Raw genomic sequence first — 22,567 nt, forward strand, 5'->3', positions numbered from 1 at the left:
ATGGGGTTTCGCCTTGTTGCCCAGGCTGGTCTTGAACTCCTGGACTCAAGTGATCTGCCTTGTCTCAGCCTCCCAAAGTGCTGGGATTACAAACATAAGCCACCATGCCTGGCCAGAACCCAAATCTTAAAACTAAAAATCATTTCACAGATTTGCTTTTCAGGTTCTCCTGTTCAGCGTTCACTAGCTTTGATAACTCAAAATGAGGCTCACCTGTTGGGACCTATTAGTTATATCCTTCGCAAATAATTGGACATGGTATTTACTGCCAAGAATCCTAAAATGGCCATCATATTCTGAAGACATCCTAACTTTTTTTTTTTTTTTTTGAGACAGTCTCATTTTGTCGCCCAGGCTGGAATGCAATGGCGTGATCTCAGCTGACTGCTAACTCTGACTCCCAGATTCAAGTGACTCTCCTGCCTCAGCTTCCTGAGTAGCTGGGATTATAGGCACCCACCACCACACCTGGCTACATCCTAACATTAAATGATAAAATTTTATTTATTTATTTATTTTTTTGAGACGGAGTCTCGCTCTGTCGCCCAGGCTGGAGTGCAGTGGCCGGATCTCAGCTCACTGCAAGCTCCGCCTCCCGGGTTCACGCCATTCTCCTGCCTCAGCCTCCCGAGTAGCTGGGACTACAGGCGCCCGCCACCTCGCCCGGCTAGTTTTTTGTATTTTTTTAGTAGAGACGGGGTTTCACCGCGTTAGCCAGGATGGTCTCGATCTCCCGACATCGTGATCCGCCCGTCTCGGCCTCCCAAAGTGCTGGGATTACAGGCTTGAGCCACCGCGCCCGGCCATAATGATAAAATTTTAAATCGCCAATTTTAGTAAATGAAGTTAACTTAGTTAATTAGGGGCTATATCTTAGATGGTATATGAGAAAAGTTTAAATGTTCTATACTTACTAGACCATTTTTTAATTGCAGAAGTGTTTTCTAACTACATCTTTCACAAATGTTCAGCTAAAATAATTGCAAGCTTTATGACACAGAAGTTAGTGATCTTAATGTTTTTTGTTCATGTAATAGATTAATCATAATTATTTTTAATTATCTTATACAATATAAACATTCACTACAGAAAAAAGTAAAAAGCACCCACAATCCCACATCTTAATATTTTAATATATACAAAACCTTCAAGCTGGTTTTCTATTCATTAAAAATGAAACAATATATATACACACACACACATATATACACACACACATACTCACACACATGAAAAATGGAATGATATGATATATTTAGGGAAATACAAATACCTATTTGGAACATCGATGTTAATGATACAAGTTTCTAAAAGTTCTCCATAGAGATCTGTGCAAGATGCAAGAATCCACCTTTGATCATGTGATAAACAGTATCCCACAAAAAGAACATTGTATTTCTGTCCAGCTTCTCCAAATGTTTCTCCTAGCTCTGTCTGTTTGTCCTTCACTGGAGCCAGAATAAAAGGAGGTGCATAAAGTCGAATACACTCTGGTCTCTATAAAATAAAAAATTAAGGTATTATCATACTATACAATCTTAGATAAATATGCATTTAAAATGTAATTATCATCTACCCAATTATAAGATAACTGGAAAATGAGAGCTAAGCCAAAAATTGCGCTTAGTTTTGCATAATATCAAAAAAGTGTTGGCAGGGCGCAGTGGCTCGTGCCTGTAATCCCAGCACTTAAGGAGGCAGAGGTGGGCAATCACCTGAGGTCAGGAGTTCGAGACCAGCCTGGCCAACATGACAAACCCCCCCCCCCCCACACAAAATTAGCTGGGCCAGATGGCGCATGCCTGTAATCCCAGCTACTCAGGAGGCTGAGGCAGGAGAATTGCTTGAACCCAGGAGGCGGAAGTTGTGATGAGCCGAGACTTCCCCACTGCACTCCAGCCTGGGTGACAAAGTAAGCCTCCATCTCAAAAAAAAAAAAAAAAAAAAAAAAAAAAAAGTATGTATAGTCATTCAACAACTTTGGTCATGAAAAACATACTTACATCAGGACTTCTAAGGGCAGTTTCCATGGCTAAACCTGGACCAAAGCCAGTCAATGTTTTCACATTGGTTGATGTTGGAAGTGGCCTCCGACACTGGGTAAAGGCCGAAAAAGCCAGGGATTTTAAATGCTGGGGATAGATTTCTCTATCTTCATGCTTCACAGGTTGCAACAGGTACTGACAAGGAATTATCTAAGAAGTGTAGGCAAATATTACAAGTGTTAAACTTTCAAAAGAGAATAACAGGAATTGTGGGTCTAAAACTCTAAAAACTTTTTACTAGAAAATTTAAACAAAACCTAATTTAAATGAAAATTTAAGAATTGTTTTCTTATCTATTATGTAGGCTTTGAATAAGTAGCCAATTTTACCAATGGGTTCTGAACTAAAGGACTATTTAAAACCTGTATAATTTTCTGGCCAGGCGTAGTGGCTCACACCTGTAATCCCAGCACTTTGGGAGGCCAAGGTGGGCGGATCACGAGGTCAAGAGATAGAGACCATCCTGGCCAACATGGTGAAACCCCATCTCTACTAAAAATACAAAAATTAGCTGGGCGTGGTGGCACATGCCTGTAGTCCCAGCTACTCAGGAGGCTGAGGCAGGAGAATTGCTTGAACCCGGGAGGCAGAGGTTGCAGTGAGCCAAGATTGTGCCACTGCACTCCAGTCTGGCGACAGAACGAGACTCCATCTCAAAACAACAACAACAAAAAAAAACTATAAATTTTCTATGTAATAATTATATTAATAATGCCATTGACCAGTCCTGAAGTCTATAAAATAAATTCAAAATTTCTTCTAACAACTTAATATGGTTAATTGCTTTCTCCTTTTCTTGCAACCTGTCTTGTATGTGCTGTATCTTTCTATTTAGGCTCATGAATTTAAAAATTGGCTTATAAAAGTAACACAGGAGAAACATTTAATGTACTTAATGGACTTTTTAAAAATTCTGTATTATTACTGTGGTATGACTGTTTTTTATTCTGTATTATTACTGTGGTATGACTTATAAATTATCTAAGATTTATATTATGATATTAAAGTAAAATCAATATAATAGAACTTGGCTTTTAGATAATCAATTTGAATACAGAAAAGTAGTATCTGAAACTTCTGACAACATCAAACTGTTTTACATAATTTTAACTGACAACATTTATCATTCTTACCTGTACAGAAACAGTACTCTTGATATGAGGAGGAAGAGTCTGGACCATTTCTAGAAAGCATCGAAGTAGCCCCAATGTCCACACACTAGAAGAGTTAGCGCTCTCGTCTATATTTTCGTATGTAAAAGGATCAATTATATAAACAACAATTGCAGGTGGATATGTGATCGCATGTGAATCACCATCTGTGGGGATTCCCACTTTATCCCGATCCATCGTGCTAAAATTTAAGGTAGAAATGAGACAAAAAGTTATACTGTATATGCTTGATGTAGCATCTAAGCAGGTTCTTAATATCCCCCCTCCTCCCTCTTATTTGGTGAAAGGTGTGAGAAAGCCTCTCTGAAAATGAAGGACATTTCTTTCTCACCAAAGTTAACCATAAACATTGTAAATACAATTCCACAATGTATAAAGACACTTGCCTTAAGAGGTCTTGCCTTAAATTTACCAAAAAAGAAAAAGAAAAAAAAAGAAAAAAAAGAATTCTTAAAACCATAGAGTATTAGATACAAAAGATTGCTTAGAGTTTAAGGGATAAAACTGAGACAAAGATAGGTCTCTTTGTCTGAGGCTATCTCAAATAGCTTCCCAAATTTATAAAGTTGGTTACAGGTAGAGCTAGGCCAGAAAGAAACCATGTTTCCAGAAACCACGTTTCCAGACTCATTCAATGTTCTAGTACATTTTTAGACTATATATACATGTTTCTTTTTTTGAGATGGGGGTCTCACTTATGTTAACCAGGTTGGTCTTGAACTCTTGGTCTCAAGCAATCCTCCTGCCTTAGCCTCTCAAAGTGCCAGGATTACAGGCATGAACCACTTAATCTCGTCCTATTTTTAGACTATATACATTTATTTCATACTTTATAGCTTCAATGGTGAACAAGTTTCATTCTTTGATGGGTGATTTGATTTTTTTACACTTCAAATCTATTCATACGTTCAAGAGAGGTGGATCAATCTGGGTAATGGTTTGTTTTTACCCATGAGTGTAATTTTGGGCACAACTGCACCCTGGATAGCTGACAGATATAATTAAGCTCTGGTTAACCTAGCCTATAAATCAAAAGGGAAGATCACTCAAAACCTTCATCATAAAAGGAATGAGAGCTGTCATGATCATTCCTGTCACCATAAATAACTTGGAATCACTGTGTAAAGTACTTAATGTATATTATATCATATTACTCTCATCTTACACATAAGAAAACATGCTCAGAAAGTTAGAGTTTCCCCAAAGTCACAAAGCAGCTAAATGGCAGAGCTGAGATTCAAACTTTAGTACCCCTCTAAAGCCTCTGAATAGACTGGGTCAATAGTGACTTCTCAATCACTCGAGTGATTTGCAGAGGCAAATCTACTTGACAATTATGCCACAGAAGACTCAAATGTCATGTGGGCATCTGGACTACATGGTTTTCAAGCTCTTAATTCCCACCCTCAGATTCTAGAATTCTATGATAAAGATTTTATGAAGTAAAGTCCTCATTATAATTTTATACATAAAATATTCAACACTAGACCTGGTGCGGTAGCTCATGCCTGTAATCCCAGCACTTTGGGAGGCTAAGGCAGGCAGATCGCTGAGTCCAAGAGTTCCAGACCAGCCAGGGCGACATGGTGAAACCCCGTCTCTACAAAAAAGTAGCTGGGTGTGGTTGTGTATGCCTGTAAGTCCCAGCTACTCAGAAGGCTGACGTGGGAGGATCACCTGAGCCCAAGAGGTCGAGCCTGTGGTGAGCCGTGATCACGCACTGTACTCCAGTCTGGGTGACAGAGTGAGACCTTGTCTTAAAAAAAGATACGAACTAAAATTTCAAGAATAAGATAAAAAGCACTTTATGTTCATTCAGAATGTCTTATTTACAAAAAAGCAGCATGGTTGGGCATGGTGGCTCATGTCTGTAATCCCAGCACTTTCGGAAGCCAAGGCGGGCCGATCACCTGAGGTCAGAAGTTTGAGCCTGGTCAACACGGCAAAACCCCATCTCTACTAAAAATACAAAAATTAGCCAGGTGTGGTGGCACATGCCTGTAATTCCAGCTACTGGGGAAGTTGAGGGAGGAGAATCGCTTGAAACCAGGAGGCAGAGGTTGCAGTGAATGGAGATCCCGCCACTGCACTCCAGCCTGGGCAAAAGAATGAGACTCTGTCTCAAGAAAAAAAAGAAAAAAGAAGTATCATAGTTTTCATATTTCTGCAAAAGCAGTATTTTTAAAGGTACCTTTCAGACACATCAGGATGCGGCTGAGTGGGAAGTGAAGATGATTCTCCAGAAATCCCAGCTGTCTGTAGAGTTGATGTCTGTTGCCCTCCTAGTTGACCACTCTGAACTGTATTTGCTTGTGTAGACATGGATCCTGCAGCATTACTGTTCATACTGCCAAAGGGTGGAAATGAAGGTAGTTTATTTGATGATACTCCACTATTCAAGTTGGAGGATGATGAAGATGAAGTTGAAGCTGTGGTCAAAGTTGAATTAGCTGTGGCAACTGAAGTAGATATGGCAACACCTGAAGTCATTGTCATAGTGCTGCTTGCTGCAGATGCTAAGGTGGCAGATGGAGTATTAGCATTTCCAGTATTTGTCATCTGAGGTGGAGTAATCAAAGACTGACTTGTAGGGGCAACTAAATTTGGCTGGGAAAGTAGAGAGCTGTCCAATGGCAGGGAAGCAAGATAAGGACCTAAAGAATAAAAACAGGTAGGAAATTTAATTCTTTATTTGACCGACTGGTTCTTTTTTTTATTCTACTGTGTAAACAGAATCATAATCCAGTTGATGTTTTCTTGGTAATTATAGCCCCTAAATTGCTTGCTAATGGTGTGACCTACATTTGCTTTCTATTTTCCTCTAGAAACTGAAGAAACATATTTAAAATGGAATTGAAAAAGCCAGAATTTTCACTTAAAATTAAAGAAATGATTACTATGAAAGTGTAACAAAATTCTATTTTCTAAGTATAATGGAATGTAAAAAAAGGTATCTAGCAATATTCACCAAACTATTCAAAGGGTTTCTAAATCACAAATCAAATAAATATTGGCTACATGGCAGCTAATTAAAATATAAAATGGTATAATGTTATCATGGCGTTCAAATTACAGGAATGTCTAACGAGATTCAATATTTTGGTTCTGCATCTCTTTGGATTAAGTCTACAGGAAGTCCACTGATATTTATTTCAAGAGTATTTATAAGCAATACAGTTGGGCATGGTAGAATGAAAGAAAAAAACGTATGTAACAAGTAAGTCTTAAACAGCTGTCATTTTCTTAGCTACAACAAAGAACTATTTCTTGGTTTGGTAGAGATTAACTATAAATTATTTTATCTCTGAACTGTAACAAATGAAGAATCTTCATGTTATTAAAACATCAGACCCTACAGAGGCAACAGAAAATTTATCTATAACCCGTAATTTCATCCTACCTGATGGGATCCCTCATTAGGGATTAGCAAACTTGTTCTGTAAAGGGTCAGATAATAAATACTTTCGTCTTTGCAACCACACAGTCTCTTTGCAACCACACAACTACTCAGCTCCAATGTTGTAGCACAAAAGCAGCCAGCGAAAATACATAAATAAATGAGGATGGCTGTGTTCCAATAAAATTTTATCTACAAAAACAGCTGGTGGACCAGGCCACATTTTGCCAACACCAGCCTTATACAATAAATACAAATTCAATACCTAGGTCATATCTGCAGACTTGTGCATAAAGCTTGAGTTTAGAAAATGCTTCATTGTTACCATCAGCTGCCTGAGAAAACCATTCTGCTACCAACTTTTCTGATAGTTTATTTGATGCAGTAGATCCGACTCTCATGATCCCATCTGTTAACAGTCGAGAAACAGGTCTATGTTGACCTAATCGACAGGACTACAAATATACATACAGAAAGCAGAATTAGTAAATTTATTATAGTGTTTAGGTACACATTATAAAACCAAGCATGAAAGCTATTTAAAATAAGCTTAACCATTTGCAATTAACAGTTACAATAAAAATATCAACTGTGTTTTTAGAAGTAGGTCAAAAAAATAAACATATCAAGGGTGAAATGGTGCCACAGGTCTTTTTCATTTTTACATTAGAAATTCATTAAGTTTTTTTCAAAATTAAAATATCTCTAATGAAAAAACACCTAGCTAACAATAGTACTAGAACCATTTGGTTTGAATAAAGCTTGCAGAATGCAGAAATAGGTAAGCATAAAAATGCAGTCATTTTAGGTATACATTAACTCCAATTCATGAATTATGAATACACATATCCCTAAATCAAAGCATAATAAAAATTGGCATACAAATTTATTTATATACCCTCTCCATCTAGTTTTGTGAGTCACTGATTTTTGTTGTAAGAAGCCCAATGTCAAATAAATTTGTAACATTGGATTAAGCAAACTTAGAAGACTTCTTTACTGTAAGAATTTCAAAGCCTTTAAAAACCGAGTACGAATTGTGAATCTCTAAAAAGTAATATAATATACAATGTTTTCCCAAGCCTATTTAACTATGGAACTTTTTTTCTGAGAGGATTTTACCGGCTAATATTCCAAATAACACCCTTTGGGAAATGTTTATTTATTAAAAACACACTACAAATACCTTGTAATTATGTGGAAAATTTTATAAGGAAGCTAAACTAACATACACTAACATTCAGATTGTAAAAGGAATCAAAATTTAAAGACTAAATTTCCAAGCCTTTGTGGAAAAAGGAGGGAATAATAAAGTAAGACTTCATGTCCCATAACACTTTTAATTTACAATTATTGTGCCTGGTAATGGATATGTGAGAATTATAACTTAAAAGAAAGGGCAAGAATTTCAGACCCGAAATGGACCTTAGTGATATCTAGCATAGATTTATTTTACATATGAGGAAAGTGAGGCCTAGTGTCACTACCTGAAATCCTGGAGAATAAAGACTAGAATTTTTGTAAATGTAATTTTTTCCCTGAGGAGCTATTTAACATTTATCCTTTGTTTTAGAAAAGGCCACATTAAAATGGATATATGTATATATACATGCCCTCAATGTTTCTTCCTCCAATAGGGAGATAGCCACTCTGACCCATGGCATACACATCTAACAGACTGGGTCAAACTCAGCAAAGAATGTAACTGGCTAGTAAGAGAAATAAACATCTAATCTGACATTATCACTGTGTCCCAATCAACTGAACTGCCCAGTATGCTGTATATACAACAATACAAATCGTAAGGTAGTTTTAAAATGTCATCTCTTTTTAAACACCTACCTCATATATTGCAGTAAGATCTCTAAAAAAGCTTTTGGCTCCATTTAACAAGGCTTCATTCTCTGGACACAGTACAACATAGGCTATATCTCTTTGAGATCCATAGGGTTCCAGCATAAGTCTCTCCCAATAAGGAAGAGCAAATGGAGAAAGCACCAGATAATCATAATCATAACCCAACAAAAATGTGGGGATTGGCAGTGGTTCTGGGGATTCATCAGTTCCTAAATAAGAAAGATGTATTTTAAGAAAACACTTAAAAACAAGACATGTCTCCTTTTTATTTAAATGTCAAAAGTTAATGAAGTCATTATGAGTGAAAATATTTTATTACAGACAAAAATACTTAATGCCAGTGATCAAGACTTTTCAACAGTTAGGGATTTCCTAAACAAGTCTTTTTATTTACTTATTTTTTTGAGACAGGGTCTTGCTCTGTTGCCCAGGTTAGACTGCAGTGGAACAATCATGCCTTACTGCAGCATTAACATACTGGGCTCCAGTAATCGTCTGGCCTCAGCTTCCCCAATAGCTGGGACTACAGGTGTGTGCCACTACGCCTGGCTAATTTTTAAAGTTTTTGTAGAGATGGGATCTTGCTGTGTTGCCCAGGTTGGTCTCAAACTCCTGAGCTCAAGTGATCCTCCTTCCTCAGCCTCCCGAAGTGCTGGGATTACATGCGGGAGCCACCACGTCTGGTCTGCATTTAAATTTTTGGCGTGGGTCTGGATGCAGTGGCTCACACCTGAATTCCAGCACTTTGGGAGGCCGAGGTGGGCAGATCACTTGAGGTTAGGAGTCTGAGACCAGCCTGACCAACATGGAGAAACCCCATCTCTACTAAAAATACAAAATTAGCCAGACGTGGTGGTGTATGCCTGTAATCCCAGCTACTCGGGAGGCTGAGACAGGAGAACTGCTTGAACCCAGGAGGTTGTGGTGAGCCGAGATTGCGCCATTGCACTCCAGCTGTGCAACAAGAGCAAAACCCCGTCTCAAAAAAAAAAAAAGGGACATAAAAATACACTGTAGGCCAGGTGCTATGGCTCATGCCTGTAATCTCAGCACCTTGGGAGGCTGAGGTGGGAGGATTACTTGAGCCCAGGAGTTTGAGGCCTAGACAACGCAGTGAGACACCATCCCTATTTATACATTTAAAAACAATATAATTTTAAAAATAGAAAAAAGAAAAAAACCTTATTTTTTTTTTTGAGACGGAGTCTCGCTCTGTCACCCAGGCTGGAGTGCAGTGGCGTGATCTCGGCTCACTGCAAGCTCCGCCTCCCGGGTTCACGCCATTCTCCTGCCTCAGCTTCCTGAGTAGCTGGGACTACAGGCGCCCACCGCCACGCCTGGCTAATTTTTCGCATTTTTAGTAGAGATGGGGTTTCACTGTATTAGCCAGGATGGTCTCGATCTCCTCACCTCGTGATCCACCCGCCTCGGCCTCCCAAAGTGCTGGGATTACAGGCGTGAGCCACCGCACCCGGCCATGAAAAAAACCTTATTAAGAGTGTAGATTTCATGTTAAGTGTTCTGTTTCTTAGGTTTTTTTTGTTTTTGTTTCTGTTTTTGAGATGGAGTCTTGTTCTGTTGCCTAGGCTGCAGTGCCGTGTTGCGATCTCCACTCACTCCAACCTCCACCTCCTGGGTTCAAGCAATTATCTCACCTCAGCCTCCCGAGTAGCTGCGATTATAGGCACACATCACCACACCTGGATAATTTTTTGTATTTTGGTACAGATGGGGTTTCATCATGTTGGCCAGGCTGGTCTCAAACTACTGACCTCAAGTGATCCGCCCACCTCGGCCTCCCAAAGTGCTGGGATTACAGGCATGAGTCACCATGCCTGGTGAGTGTTCTTAACATAATAAAAAATTTTTAAAAGAAAATGACCAACAACCTAATAGAAAAATGGGTTAAGAACATGAAGATTACAAAACAAAACTATAACACATAAAAAGATGCTCTTTCTCATTAAAAAAAAAAAGAGCAATTTAAAATTAATAATAGCAAACAATGATAATGCTATGTGCTAGGTACTGTTGATAGCTCTCTGTATGTACTGACTCACTTAATCCTCACAAAAAACATAAGGCAGAAACTATTATTTTTTTTTTTGAGACGAAGTCTCACTCTGTTGCCCAGGCTGGAGTGCAGTGGCCGGATCTCAGCTCACTGCAAGCTCCGCCTCCCGGGTTTATGCCATTCTCCTGCCTCAGCCTCCCAAGTAGCTGGGACTACAGGTGCCCGCCACCACGCCCGGCTAGTTTTTTGTATTTTTTTAGTAGAGACGGGGTTTCACCGTGTTAGCCAGGATGGTCTCAATCTCCTGACCTCGTGATCCGCCCGTCTCGGCCTCCCAAAGTGCTGAGATTACAGGCTTGAGCCACTGCGCCTGGCCAGAAACTATTATTAACTTCATTTTAGAGATGAGAATAACATAAATTAGGAAGTTAAGCAATTTCTCTAGAATTTCACAAGAAGTACCAGGGTAGGAATTTAAACCCAGGAAATCTATCCCCACAGTCTGTACTATTTAATCTCTCAAACACTGAATCAGCAACCTACTAGGCAAGGCTTTGGGAAAATAGGCACTTTAACTGGTGGGCATTCAAATCGATACTACAGGGGCTGGGCATGGTGGCTCACGCCTGTAATCTCAGCACTTTGGGAGGCCTAGGCAGGTGGATCACTTGAGGCAAGGAGTTCGAAAACAGACTGGGCAACATGGCAAAATCCCATCTCTACTAAAAATACAAAAATTAGCCAGGTGTGGTTAATGCATGCCTGTAATCCCAGCTACTCGTGAGGCTGATGCATGAGAACTGCTTGAACCTGGGAGGCAGAGGGTGCAGTGAGCTGACATCATGCCACTGCACTCCAGTCTGGGCGAGAGAGTGAGACTGTCTCAAAAAAAAAATAATAAATTTAAAAAAAAGGTATTACAGAATTACAGAGAGTTATTTAGTTTTTTTTTTTTTCTTTTCTTGAAATACACATCTGGGTGCTTATAGTCTAGCCATTTGGGAGGCTGAGGTGGGCAGATCACTAGGGCCCAGGAGCTGGAGACCAGCCTGGGAAACATGGCAAAACCTCATCTCTACAAAATATACAAAAATTAGCTGGGTGTGGTGGCACGCACCTGTAGTACCAGCTACTTGGGAGGCTGAGGTGGGAGGATCACTTGGGCCCAGGAGGTTACGGCTGCAGTGAGCCATGATTGTGCCACCGTACTCCAGCCAGGGTGCCAGAACATATCTCAAAAAAAATAATAAATAAAATAAAAATACACCCATGCTTTAAAGCCAGGGATCTGTGCATTACTGAAATAGAGCTGTAATGATAATGGTGGAAACAATCTATATGTTCATAAACACTGCACTCGTAAAATATATTATCATATGTAAAGAACAATGGAATACATGAATACATATAGCCATAAAAAAAAAAAGATCTCTATATGTGCAGATAAAAATGATCTCAGGCACAGAAATAAATAAATAAATGTACTATATTAGGTTGGTTTTTTTTTTTTTTTTTGAGACAGAGTTTCGCTCTTGTTGCCCAGGCTGGAGTACAATGGCGTGATCTTGGCTGGCGGCAACCTTGGCTGGCGGCAACCTCGGCTGGCGGCAACCTCCGCCTCCCGGGTTCAAGTGATTCTCCTTCTCCTGCCACAGCCTCTCAAGTAGCTCGGATTACAGACATGCACCACCATGCCCGGCTTATTTTGTATTTTTAGTAGAAATGGGGTTTCTTCATGTTGGTCAGGCTGGTCTCGAAGAACTCCCGACCTAGGTGACCCACCTGCCTTGGCCTTCCAAAGTGCTGAGATTACAGGTGTGAGCCACCGCGCCCAGCTACTATCTTAGTTTTTAAAATAATGTAAAAGTTTATACTAAAATATATTTTCTGGCTGGGCGCGGTGGCTCATGCCTGTAATCCCAGCACTTAGGGAGGCTAAGGCAGGCAGATCACTTGAGGCCAGGAGTTGGAGACCAGCCTGGTCAACATGATGAAACCCTGTCTCTACTAAAAATACAAAAAATTAGCCAGGCATGGTGGCGCGCACCCATATTCCCAGCTACTCAGGAGGCTAAGCCAGGAGAATTGCGTGAACCCAGGAGGCAGAGGTTTTGTAATGAGATTTAAATTATTTAGCCATTAAAAGAGGGAGAAAAGGAAAATATAGGCAAATCCACTACTTTCACATATAATACATTCCAAATTCATACACAAAAGTCAAAGATTTCAAGAAGTATTATTCCAAATACATTTGAAAAACTCCAATTACAGCCCACCTTTCAGAGATAATCTTCCACAAATAGTCCAAATATTTGGAATGGTCTTTTCATCACAGCTGACCATAAATCTGCATACCTACTACGAGAATTCATTTTCTACTCTTGTCACAACCAGCAAATTTCTTCTTTGTTGTAATTATTTTTAAATGAAGACCTTAGGTCCTTTTATCACTAGTATAGCCCTCATTCCCCACTCTGCCTCCCTTTTTCATTGAATTTTGTAAAATAATTTATAACAAAGTATTTTTTTGCCATTAAAAAAAAAAAAAAAAACCCTTAGCAGTATGTCCCTTTCTTCATGTAAAATCTTGAGGGAAAGTCCCCTATGTGCAAAAACAGACCTGAGAGAAGCCACACCTTTTGAAGCGGGGTTGGAGAGTTGAGTAAGCTGAATGTTTGAAATGGTGGGGAAAAAAGCTAGGATTGGATCACAGTGGCCTTAAGAATATACCACAAATATATTTAAAGAAAATTAACGTGCTTATTCTAGTTGGGCACAGAAATCTGAGAACTGATATAAAATCAGTCATTATTTATCACTATAAATTACTTACCATAAGAGCCTCGGCCAGCCATTTTATGAAATTGTTGCCAAGTAAGAGGACCCTGAACACCCCAAGGTCTTACTGTTCTTTTTTTCTGAATGGCATCCTGAAGAACTGGCTGAAGAGAGAGGAGCATTCGAAGTATATCCTGTGAGCACTGCATACTCACATCTACAAGCATTTAAAAAAAAAAAAGTAATTAAGAACTGCTATTCCCAACACAAATAAAATTTTAAGATAATACAAAACACATATAGGGAAGTTCAGGTCTGCATCATCAAGAAGATTAAACCCTTGCCTTGTGCAGAGAATTGTATTAAGTTCTATAAGATGATCTGTAGAAATGGTTCTTGTAGATACTTACAACCAAGAAGACACACAATAAAAAGCTACTGTAACTTATCTCCATAAAAAGTCATTCATTAGCTGATTAATCAAATTTATAAATTAGTCAAATAAATTTCTTTCTTTTTGCATTTATGGTGGCTGGTTTGGTGCTGTAGGTATTTTACCAGAAAGAAGTCTGCCTCACATTGAAATTATATCCCATAATTAGCACTACTATGGTAAAGTGAATAAAGACTGGTTATAATTATTAAAGTTTAATTGGAAAAAAAAGTAGACTTTGACAATTCTAAAATACAAAAACTATACAGTAACTTGCTCACACTGCTAAAAAGTATATTATCCATAGATATTTTATAAGCTTATACATCTTAAAGATTTATAGATTATCAAATTATGACCTGCATTTCTGACCAACTATCAGAATGGGTATGAAAGGTGCTCCACATAAATGTCAAATGGCTCAAGGAAAAATCACTAAATGATATTGATATAATAAATGTGGCCCCCAGAATGGTCCAGTTGTACCACTCAACCTGTTTGAGCAGTTATATTAAATCATTCAATTTTAATTTGTTATTACCTTTGCCTAATTTATCATTATAGGCCCCAATTTCCTATATCTAAAAAGTGTACTGGCTGGGCCCAGTGGCTCACACCTGTAATTCCAGCACTTGGGGAGGCCAACGCGGGTGGACTGTTTGAGGTCAGGAGTCTGAAACCAGCCTGGCCAACACAGTGAAACCCTGTCTCTACCAAAAACTATAAAACTTAGCCAGGCATGGCGGCGCATGCCTATAATCCCAGCTACTTGGGAGGCTAAGGCAGGAGAATTGCTTGAACCCAGGAGGCAGGGGTTGCAGTGACCCGAGATCATGCCACTGCACTCCAGCTTGGGTGACAAAGTGAGAGCCCATCTCAAAAAACAAAAACAAAAACAAAAAAAAGTGTACAGAACTAGCTAAAACTAAGTTCCAAATACAATACTTAATACGTAATATGCTTAAATAAACGTTTGCATACACAGTAGAATACTATTTAGTAGTTGAAAATGCTAATAGGCTGGACTTGGGTGGTGGCTCATGCCTGTAATTCCAGCACTTTGGGAGACTGAGGCAGTCAGACTGCTTGAGCTTAGGAGTTCACGGGCAGCCTGCACAACATGGCAAAACCCTGTCTCTACAAAAAGTTAGCCAGATATGGTGCCACATGCCTGTGGTTCCAGCTACTCAGGAGAATGAAGTGGGAGGATCACCTGAGCCCATGAGGTCGAGGTTACGGTAAGTAAGCCATGATGGCATAACACTGCACTTCAGCCTTGACAACAGAGCGAGACCCCTTCTCAAAAAAAAAAAAAAAAAAAAAAAGAAAGAAAGAAAGAAAGAAAAAAGATCAGAAAAAAATACCTACGAAGTACTATGTTTATTACCTGCATGACAAAATGATCTGTATGCTGACCCCCAGGACACACAGTTTACCTTTTACTTATATAACAAACCTGGCACACATACCCATGAACCTAAAATAAAAGTTTTTAAAAAAAAGGAGTGATCATGGAGGATAATCAATCAATAGAAATAAACTGAAAATCCAGAAATCAACCCTCCTGCTTATGATAAATTGATTTTTGACAAAGGTACCAAGACAACTTAACATTTTCCATAGGTGATTCTGGGACAACTAGATATCCACATGCAAAAGAATGAAGTCAGAACCCTTCCATATACTATATACAAAATATTCAGAATGGATCAGAGATCTAAATATAAGAGCTAAAACTAAAAAGTTATTTCAAAAAAGTAATAGGAGTAAATTTTCAAGACCTTGGGTTAGGTCCTGACCTACACATCAAAAGCACAAGCAACAAGAGAAAAAATAAATTGGACTTCATCAAAATTAAAAATGTTTGTGCTTCAAAGAATACCACCAACGAAATAAAAAGATTTCACATCCTATGGAGATACGAAAAAAAGGAAAGTGAAAAGAAGCTGAGTGTGATAGCAGGCCCCTGCAGTCCTAGCTACCTGAGGCTGCAGCGGGAGGATCGCTTGAATCCAAGAGTTCGAGACCAGCCTGGGCAAACTAGCAAGACCCTGTATCTTAAAAAAAAAAAAAAAAAAAAAAAAAAATGAAAAGACAACGCAGAGTATAGGAGAAAATATATGCAAATCACACATGTGGTAAGGGGGCTTGTGTCCTTGTATCCAGGATATATTTAAAAAACTCTTAGGATTCGATAATAAAAATACATAAAAACCTAATTTTAAAAATGGGCAAAAAATCTGAAGAGTCATTTCTCCAAAGAAGATATACAAATGGACAACAAGCACATTAAACAATGTTCAACATTATTAGTCATTAGGGAAATGCAGATGAAACCACAATGAGATACTACTTCACACAAAGTATCACAATGAGATACTCTGATTATAAGATGACTATAAGAAAAACAATGTGACAAGTGTAAGTGAAACCCTCATATGTTGCTGGTAGTTATGTAAAATGGTGCAGCTGCTATGGAAAACAATCTGGCAGTTCCTCAAAAGATTAAACAGGTCAGGTGTGGTGGTGCATGCTTGTAATCCCAGCTACGGGGAGGCTGAGGAACAAGAATTGCTTGAACCTGGGAGTCGGTTGCAACCTGGTTGCAATGAGCCAAGATTGAGCCCCAATGCACTCCAGCCTGGATGACAGAGCAAGACTCTTGTCTCAAAACAAAACCAAAGGCCAAGTGCAGTGGCTCACACCTGTAATCCCAGCACTATGGGAGGCCGAGGCAGGTGGGTCACCTGAGGTCAGGAGTTTGAGACCAGCCTGGCCAATATGGTGAAACCCCGTCTCTACTAAAAATACAAAAATTAGTTGGGCGTGGTGGTGGGCGCCTGTAATCCCAGTTACTCGGGAGGCTGAGGCAGGAGAATTGCTTGAACCTGGGAGGCGGAGGTTAGAGTGAGCCAAGATTGCGCCACTGCACTCCAGCCTGGGCAACAAGAGCGAGACTCCATCTCAAAACAACAACAACAAAAAAGATTAAACAATATGACTCAGTGAGTCCACTTAAGAGTAATAAAAACATGTCCATATAAAAACTTGTACACAAATGTTCATGGCAGCATTATTCACAATAGCCAAAAAGTGGGAAAAAACTAAATATCCATCAACTGATGAATGGGTAAATAAAATACAGTATCTTCATACAATGGAATATTATTTGGCAATAAAGTACTAATATGTGCTATAGCATAGGTGAACCTTGAAAACATTATGCAAAGTGAAAAAAGTCAGTCACTGAAGACCATACAGTATATAATTCTATTGATATGAAATATCCAAAAGCAGTAAATCTAGGTAGACAGAAAGTAGACTAGTGGTTGTCTATAGCTAGGAAAGGTGGTTGAACGGAAAAAGGGAGTGACTGCTAACAGGTAGGGGGTTTAATAAGAAAATGTTCTAAAACCGACTGTGTTGATTACTGCCCAACTCTGCATACTAAAAAGCAGCCAACTGTACATTTTAAATGGGTGAATAGTATGGTATTCTTAATTTTTGTTCAGCAAGTATGTATTTTTTATAATTAGAACAGAGCTTTCTCTATCTTCAACAAAATTAACGTTGTCATTAAAATCTACAAACTACACTGGCCAGGCGCGGTGGCTCATGCTTGTAATTCCAGCACTTTGAGAGGCTGAGGCGGGTGGATCACGAGGTCAGGAGATCGAGACCAGCCTGGCCAACACAGTGAAACTCCATCTCTACTAAAAATACAAAAAATTAGCTGGGTGTGCGGCGGGCGCCTGTAGTCCCAGCTACTCAAGAGGCTAAGGCAGGAGAATGGCGTGAATCCGGTAGGCACAGCTTGCAGTGAGTGGAGATCACGCCACTGCACTCCAGCCTGGGCTAAACAGAGTAAGACTGCGTCTCAAAAACAAAACAAACAAAAAAAAAAAAAAAAAAAAAAACCACATATATATACACAAACTATACTTTGCAGACTTTTAAATTCATTCAAACATATCTTCTTTTTCAAGATGTTAAAACTAAATAAACAAATCCAAACATCTATTTTAATATCCTGATCTACTGTGTTCATTATTCTAGGTGTTTAGATTATAGACAAAAATCTTTGCCTTTACACATAACTTTGCAAAGAGTGTACTTAATGGAGGTAAGAAACAACAATTAATAAATTTTATTATGTTAGAAGGTAATAGTCAACACTATGGAAACAAAGCAAGATGGAGAACATGAAGAAGGGTTTGCATTTTTATAATGAGAAGATGACATCTGACAAGATTTAAAGGAGACAGAGTTATCCACATAAATATCTGGAAAACGAGTGTCCAAGAGGGAGGAAAGATGCTAAGGGCTCTAATGCAGGAGCTTGCCACCATTTCATGATGCTATAACTTAATCAAAGTATTCTAATATTGCACATTTATGTTTTCCAACATTATTTGTTTTTTGCTGCTGCTGTTTTTTTTTTGAGACAGAGTCTTGCTCTGTCACCCAGGTTGGAGTGCAGTGGTGCGATCTCCGCTCACTGCAACCTCCACCTCCCGGGTTCACACCATTCTGCTGCCCCAGCCTCCCGAGTAGCTGGGACTACAGGTGCCTGCCACCTCGCCCGGCTAATTTTTTGTATTTTTAGTAGAGACAGGGTTTCACCATGTCAGCCAGGATGGTCTTGTTCTGACCTTGTGATCCACCCGCCTCGGCCTCTCAAAGTGCTGGGATTACAGGCATGAGCCACTGCACCCAGCCCATTATTTGTTTTTAATACTGAAAATTTTTAACTGAAATATAAAGTCTTTTCTTTCTTTCTTTTCTTTTTGGTAGAGATGGGGTCTTGCTATGTTCCTCAGACTGGTCTCAAACTCCTGGTCTCAAGCAATACTCCTTCCTCAGCCTCCCAAAATGCTGGGATACAGGGGGGGGCCATGGGCCCCATTTCTCTCTTTCTTGTACTAAATTATTGTCTTTCTTGTACTAAATTATTTTCTTTGGACAAGTTCTTAAGAAGAAATTCATTTTTAAGTCTGCAGCTTTCTGTTTACATCAGTGCTTACTGTTATTCAAAAAACATATGCCAGGTAAAGCTCAATATTTTCCATTATTTTGTAAGTTGGTTTTTAAAAACAAAATAATTATAAAGAGTGCCACGGCCGGGCGCGGTGGCTCAAGCCTGTAATCCCAGCACTTTGGGAGGCCGAGACGGGCGGATCACGAGGTCGGGAGATCGAGACCATCCTGGCTAACACGGTGAAACCCCGTCTCTACTAAAAAAATACAAAAACCTAGCCGGGCGAGGTGGCGGGCGCCTGTAGTCCCAGCTACTCGGGAGGCTGAGGCAGGAGAATGGCGTGAACCCCGGGAGGCGGAGCTTGCAGTGAGCTGAGATCCGGCCACTGCACTCCAGCCTGGGCGACAGAGCGAGACTCCGTCTCAAAAAAAAAAAAAAAAAAAAAAAAAAAAAAAAGAGTGCCACTAATCTTCCTGCTGCTGTCATTACCACTACTAACATCTGAGTTCTTACTACGTGAGAAAAACTGCTTTTTTTTTTCAGACCGAATTTCACTCTTGTCGCCCGTGCTGGAGTGCAATGGCAGGATCTCGGGCTCACTGCAACCTCCACCTCATGGGTTCAAGCAATTCTCCTGCCTTAGCCTCCCAAGTAGCTGGGATTACAGGCATGCACGACCACGCCAAGCTAATTTTTGTATTTTTAGTAGAGATGGGGTTTCACCATGTTGGTCAGGCTGGTCTTGAACTCCTGCGTGGCTCACGCCTGTAATCCCAGCACTTTGAGGCAGGGCCACGGTGGGCAGATCAACTGCTCTGTTTTATATGTACTATTTCATTTGATTATCTCAACACCCTGTAAAGTAAATTTATTATTGACCCTATTTTAAGAAATCAAGGCACAGAAAGGTTAACTAACTTGGCCCAAGGTAGCAGGCAGTATCTAGTGCTAGAGTCATGTTTCAAACCCAAGCAGCCTGAGTCCACAGCCTATGATCTTAACTACTCTATATGGTTTAAAATAATCTTTCCTTTTTTTTTGAATACTATGATATTTATTTGTATCTTTCCCTTTTTAAATTTGGTCCCTGGGAATGAATAATTGGATAAATGCTGATACTATGTCATATACATGAACTTAATCACTGGTCCATGTGTTATTCTCTTACATTTCAAAAATTTCCTTTAATAATAAAATGAACAACTGTAATCTCACTGCCTAGAAACTAGAACATTACCAAAAATGATCTTATTAAACGTTTCTCCCTATCCTATCTCTTGGTCATTTCTGGGTATGTGTGAAATTTCAAGAATTAACCAATATCCTCAATTTTATGTGCATGTAAAATAATACACTTAGTTGTGCTTATTTCAAAACTTTATCAACGGTAATACATTAAAGAGGTATTTTTAACGGGTATCTGACTATATGTAATCTTCTGGGACTTGTTCCTTCTTCCTCTCCTCAATAGCATCACTAAGATTCATATTTGTTATATATAACTGTATTCATTTTCAGAAGCCATATAACATTCCATCTGTACTATCATTATTACTCAACCCTGCATTACATGCCCATCTTTTTCTTTTTGAGACAGAGTCTCACTCTGTCAAATAGGCTGGAGTGTAGTGGTAAAATCATGGTTCACTGAATCCTCCACCTCCTAGGTTTAAGCTATACTCCCACCTCAGCCTCCCAAGTAGCTGAGACTACAGGTGCATGCTACCACACCCAGCTAACTTTTGTATTTTTAGTAGAGATGGGTCTGCCATGTTCACCAGGCTGGTCTTGAACTCCTGGGCTTTTAAATTTAAAAAAAATTCCTTTCTATAGGATCACTCCCAATGCACCTTTAACAAAATAATAATAAACCTCTGTTTTAACCCTATTATGCAATTTCTCTGCTATTTACAGCAAAAGTCCCCAGAAAATTGTCTAAGTTTGCTTTTCATCCTGTTCTTTTGTGAACCCACTCTAATCAGGTTGATTGAAACTGCCTATCAAGGTGACCACCAACTTCTATGTGGTCACGTCCAATAGGCTGTCTCAGTTTTCACCTTAATGTATCATAGTATTTGATAGAGATGATCACTCTCTTCTAAATATTCCCGGGCCGGGCACGGTGGCTCACGCCTATAATCCCAGCACTTTGGGAGGCTGAGGCGGGTGGATTGCCTGAGCTCAGGAGTTCGAGACCAGCCTGGGCAACACAGTGAAACCTCGTCTCTACTAAAATACAAAAAATTAACCAGGTGTGGTGGCGGGCACCTGTAGTCCCAGCCACTCAGGAGGCTGAGGCAGGAGAATTGCTTGAACCCGGGAGGTGGAGGTTGTAGTGAGCCGAGATCGCGCCACTGCACTCCAGGCTGGTGACAGAGCGAGACTCTGTCTCAAAACAAACAAACAAAAATTCCCTAATCTTGATTTCTAGGATACCATGCTCTCTTGGTTTTCCTCCAACCTCCTTCTCAATTTTCTTTCCTGGCGCCTCTTCTCCCTCCCCACCTCTAAATGTCAGCTCCATCCTTGTACTACTCTATCTACAATTACTCTATAGGTTATTTCATCCAGATCCACAGCTTTTCATGATGATAACTCACACACAAAATTTTTCAATCTCCGGACCCAATCATTCCTCTGAATTTAAAACATATTATCTCCAAATGTGTATCTGATTTACTCCCGTGTTTCCCTCCTCTGTAGTTAGTACCACCATTCACCCAGTTGCTCAAGCTATTATTGATGCCTCATCTTTTCTTACATGTCTATCGGCAAACCCTGTAGGTTCTATTTCCCAAATATACCTAAAACCTATTACTTACATCTCGCTTGCCTCCTATCTTGTCTAAGCTACCATCATCTTTCACCTAAGCTTCTGAAACTGCCTTCCAACTGATTTATCCTGCTTCTATTCTCACTTTCACTACTGCCAACCCCCAAGGCTATTTTCCACACAATAGCAACAGAGAGTCTTGCTCTGTTGCCCAGGCTGGAGTGCAGTGGCGTTATCTCAGCTCACCACAACCTCCGCCTCCCAGGTTAAAGCAACTCCTCTCCTCGGCCACCTGAGCAGCTGGGACCACAGGCACGCCCCACCACACTGGCTATTTTTTGGATTTTTAGTAGAGATGGGGTTTCACCATATTGGGCAGGCTGGTCTCAAACTCCTAACCTCATGATCTGCCCACTTCAGTCTCCCAAAGTGCTGGGATAAGAGGCGTGAGCCACTGCGCCCGGCCATCTTTTTTTTTTTTTAGATGGGAGTTTCACTCTTGCTGCCCAGGCTGGAGTGCAATAGTGCAATCTTGGCTCACTGCAACTTCCGCCTCCCAGGTTCAAGTAATTCTCCTGCCTCAGCCTCCCAAGTAGCTGGGATTACACGTGCCCGCCACCAAGCCCAGCTAATTTTATATTTTCAGTAAAGATAGGATTTCACTATGTTGGTCAGGCTGGTCTCGAACTCCTGACCTCAGGTGATCCGCCTACCTCGGCCTCCCAAAGTGCTGGGATTACAGGCATGAGCCACCGTGCCAGGCTGAGAGATCTCTTAAAAAACAATCAGAATAAGGATCATGTTACTCCCCTTGTCAAAACTGTTCAATAGGTTCCCATCACATTTAGTGCAAACCACAAAGGCCTTACATGGTCTATAAGACTCTAAATGATGCTGGTGAATGGCTACCTCTTAAATTTCATCTCCTTCCAGTCTCCCTATCACCCAAAGCATTCCAGCAACATCAGTCACCTTAATGTTCCTCAAACACGTAAAAACAAAATACTCCCTCAGGGTGTTTGCGCTGCCTGAAACACTCTTCCCTCATTTAACTACATAGCTCATATTCTACTTTATGTAGGAGTTTGCCCAAATGCTATCTCCTCAGTATCTTATCTGA

General features: G+C 39.9%; 2 protein-coding genes across 6 annotated transcripts in view; one reads left to right on the top strand and one right to left on the bottom strand.

Annotated features, from left to right (window-relative positions):
- Positions 1-22,567, top strand: part of PTRH2 (peptidyl-tRNA hydrolase 2) — a 1,137,200-nt gene that overhangs the window by 551,124 nt on the left and 563,509 nt on the right. The window lies entirely within an intron of this gene.
- Positions 1-22,567, bottom strand: part of MED13 (mediator complex subunit 13) — a 126,165-nt gene that overhangs the window by 17,969 nt on the left and 85,629 nt on the right. Inside the window, exons 17-23 of the mRNA XM_050764635.1 lie at positions 13,319-13,480; positions 8,457-8,680; positions 6,880-7,069; positions 5,409-5,871; positions 3,179-3,398; positions 2,004-2,195; positions 1,274-1,497 (exon numbers count right to left, since the gene is read on the bottom strand). Of these exons, the coding sequence (XP_050620592.1) occupies positions 1,274-1,497; positions 2,004-2,195; positions 3,179-3,398; positions 5,409-5,871; positions 6,880-7,069; positions 8,457-8,680; positions 13,319-13,480 (1,675 nt within the window). The remainder of the gene's footprint in view (positions 1-1,273; positions 1,498-2,003; positions 2,196-3,178; positions 3,399-5,408; positions 5,872-6,879; positions 7,070-8,456; positions 8,681-13,318; positions 13,481-22,567) is intronic.

Source organism: Macaca thibetana, chromosome 16, assembly GCF_024542745.1.
Source record: "Macaca thibetana thibetana isolate TM-01 chromosome 16, ASM2454274v1, whole genome shotgun sequence".
NCBI classification, from domain to species: Eukaryota; Metazoa; Chordata; class Mammalia; order Primates; family Cercopithecidae; genus Macaca; species Macaca thibetana.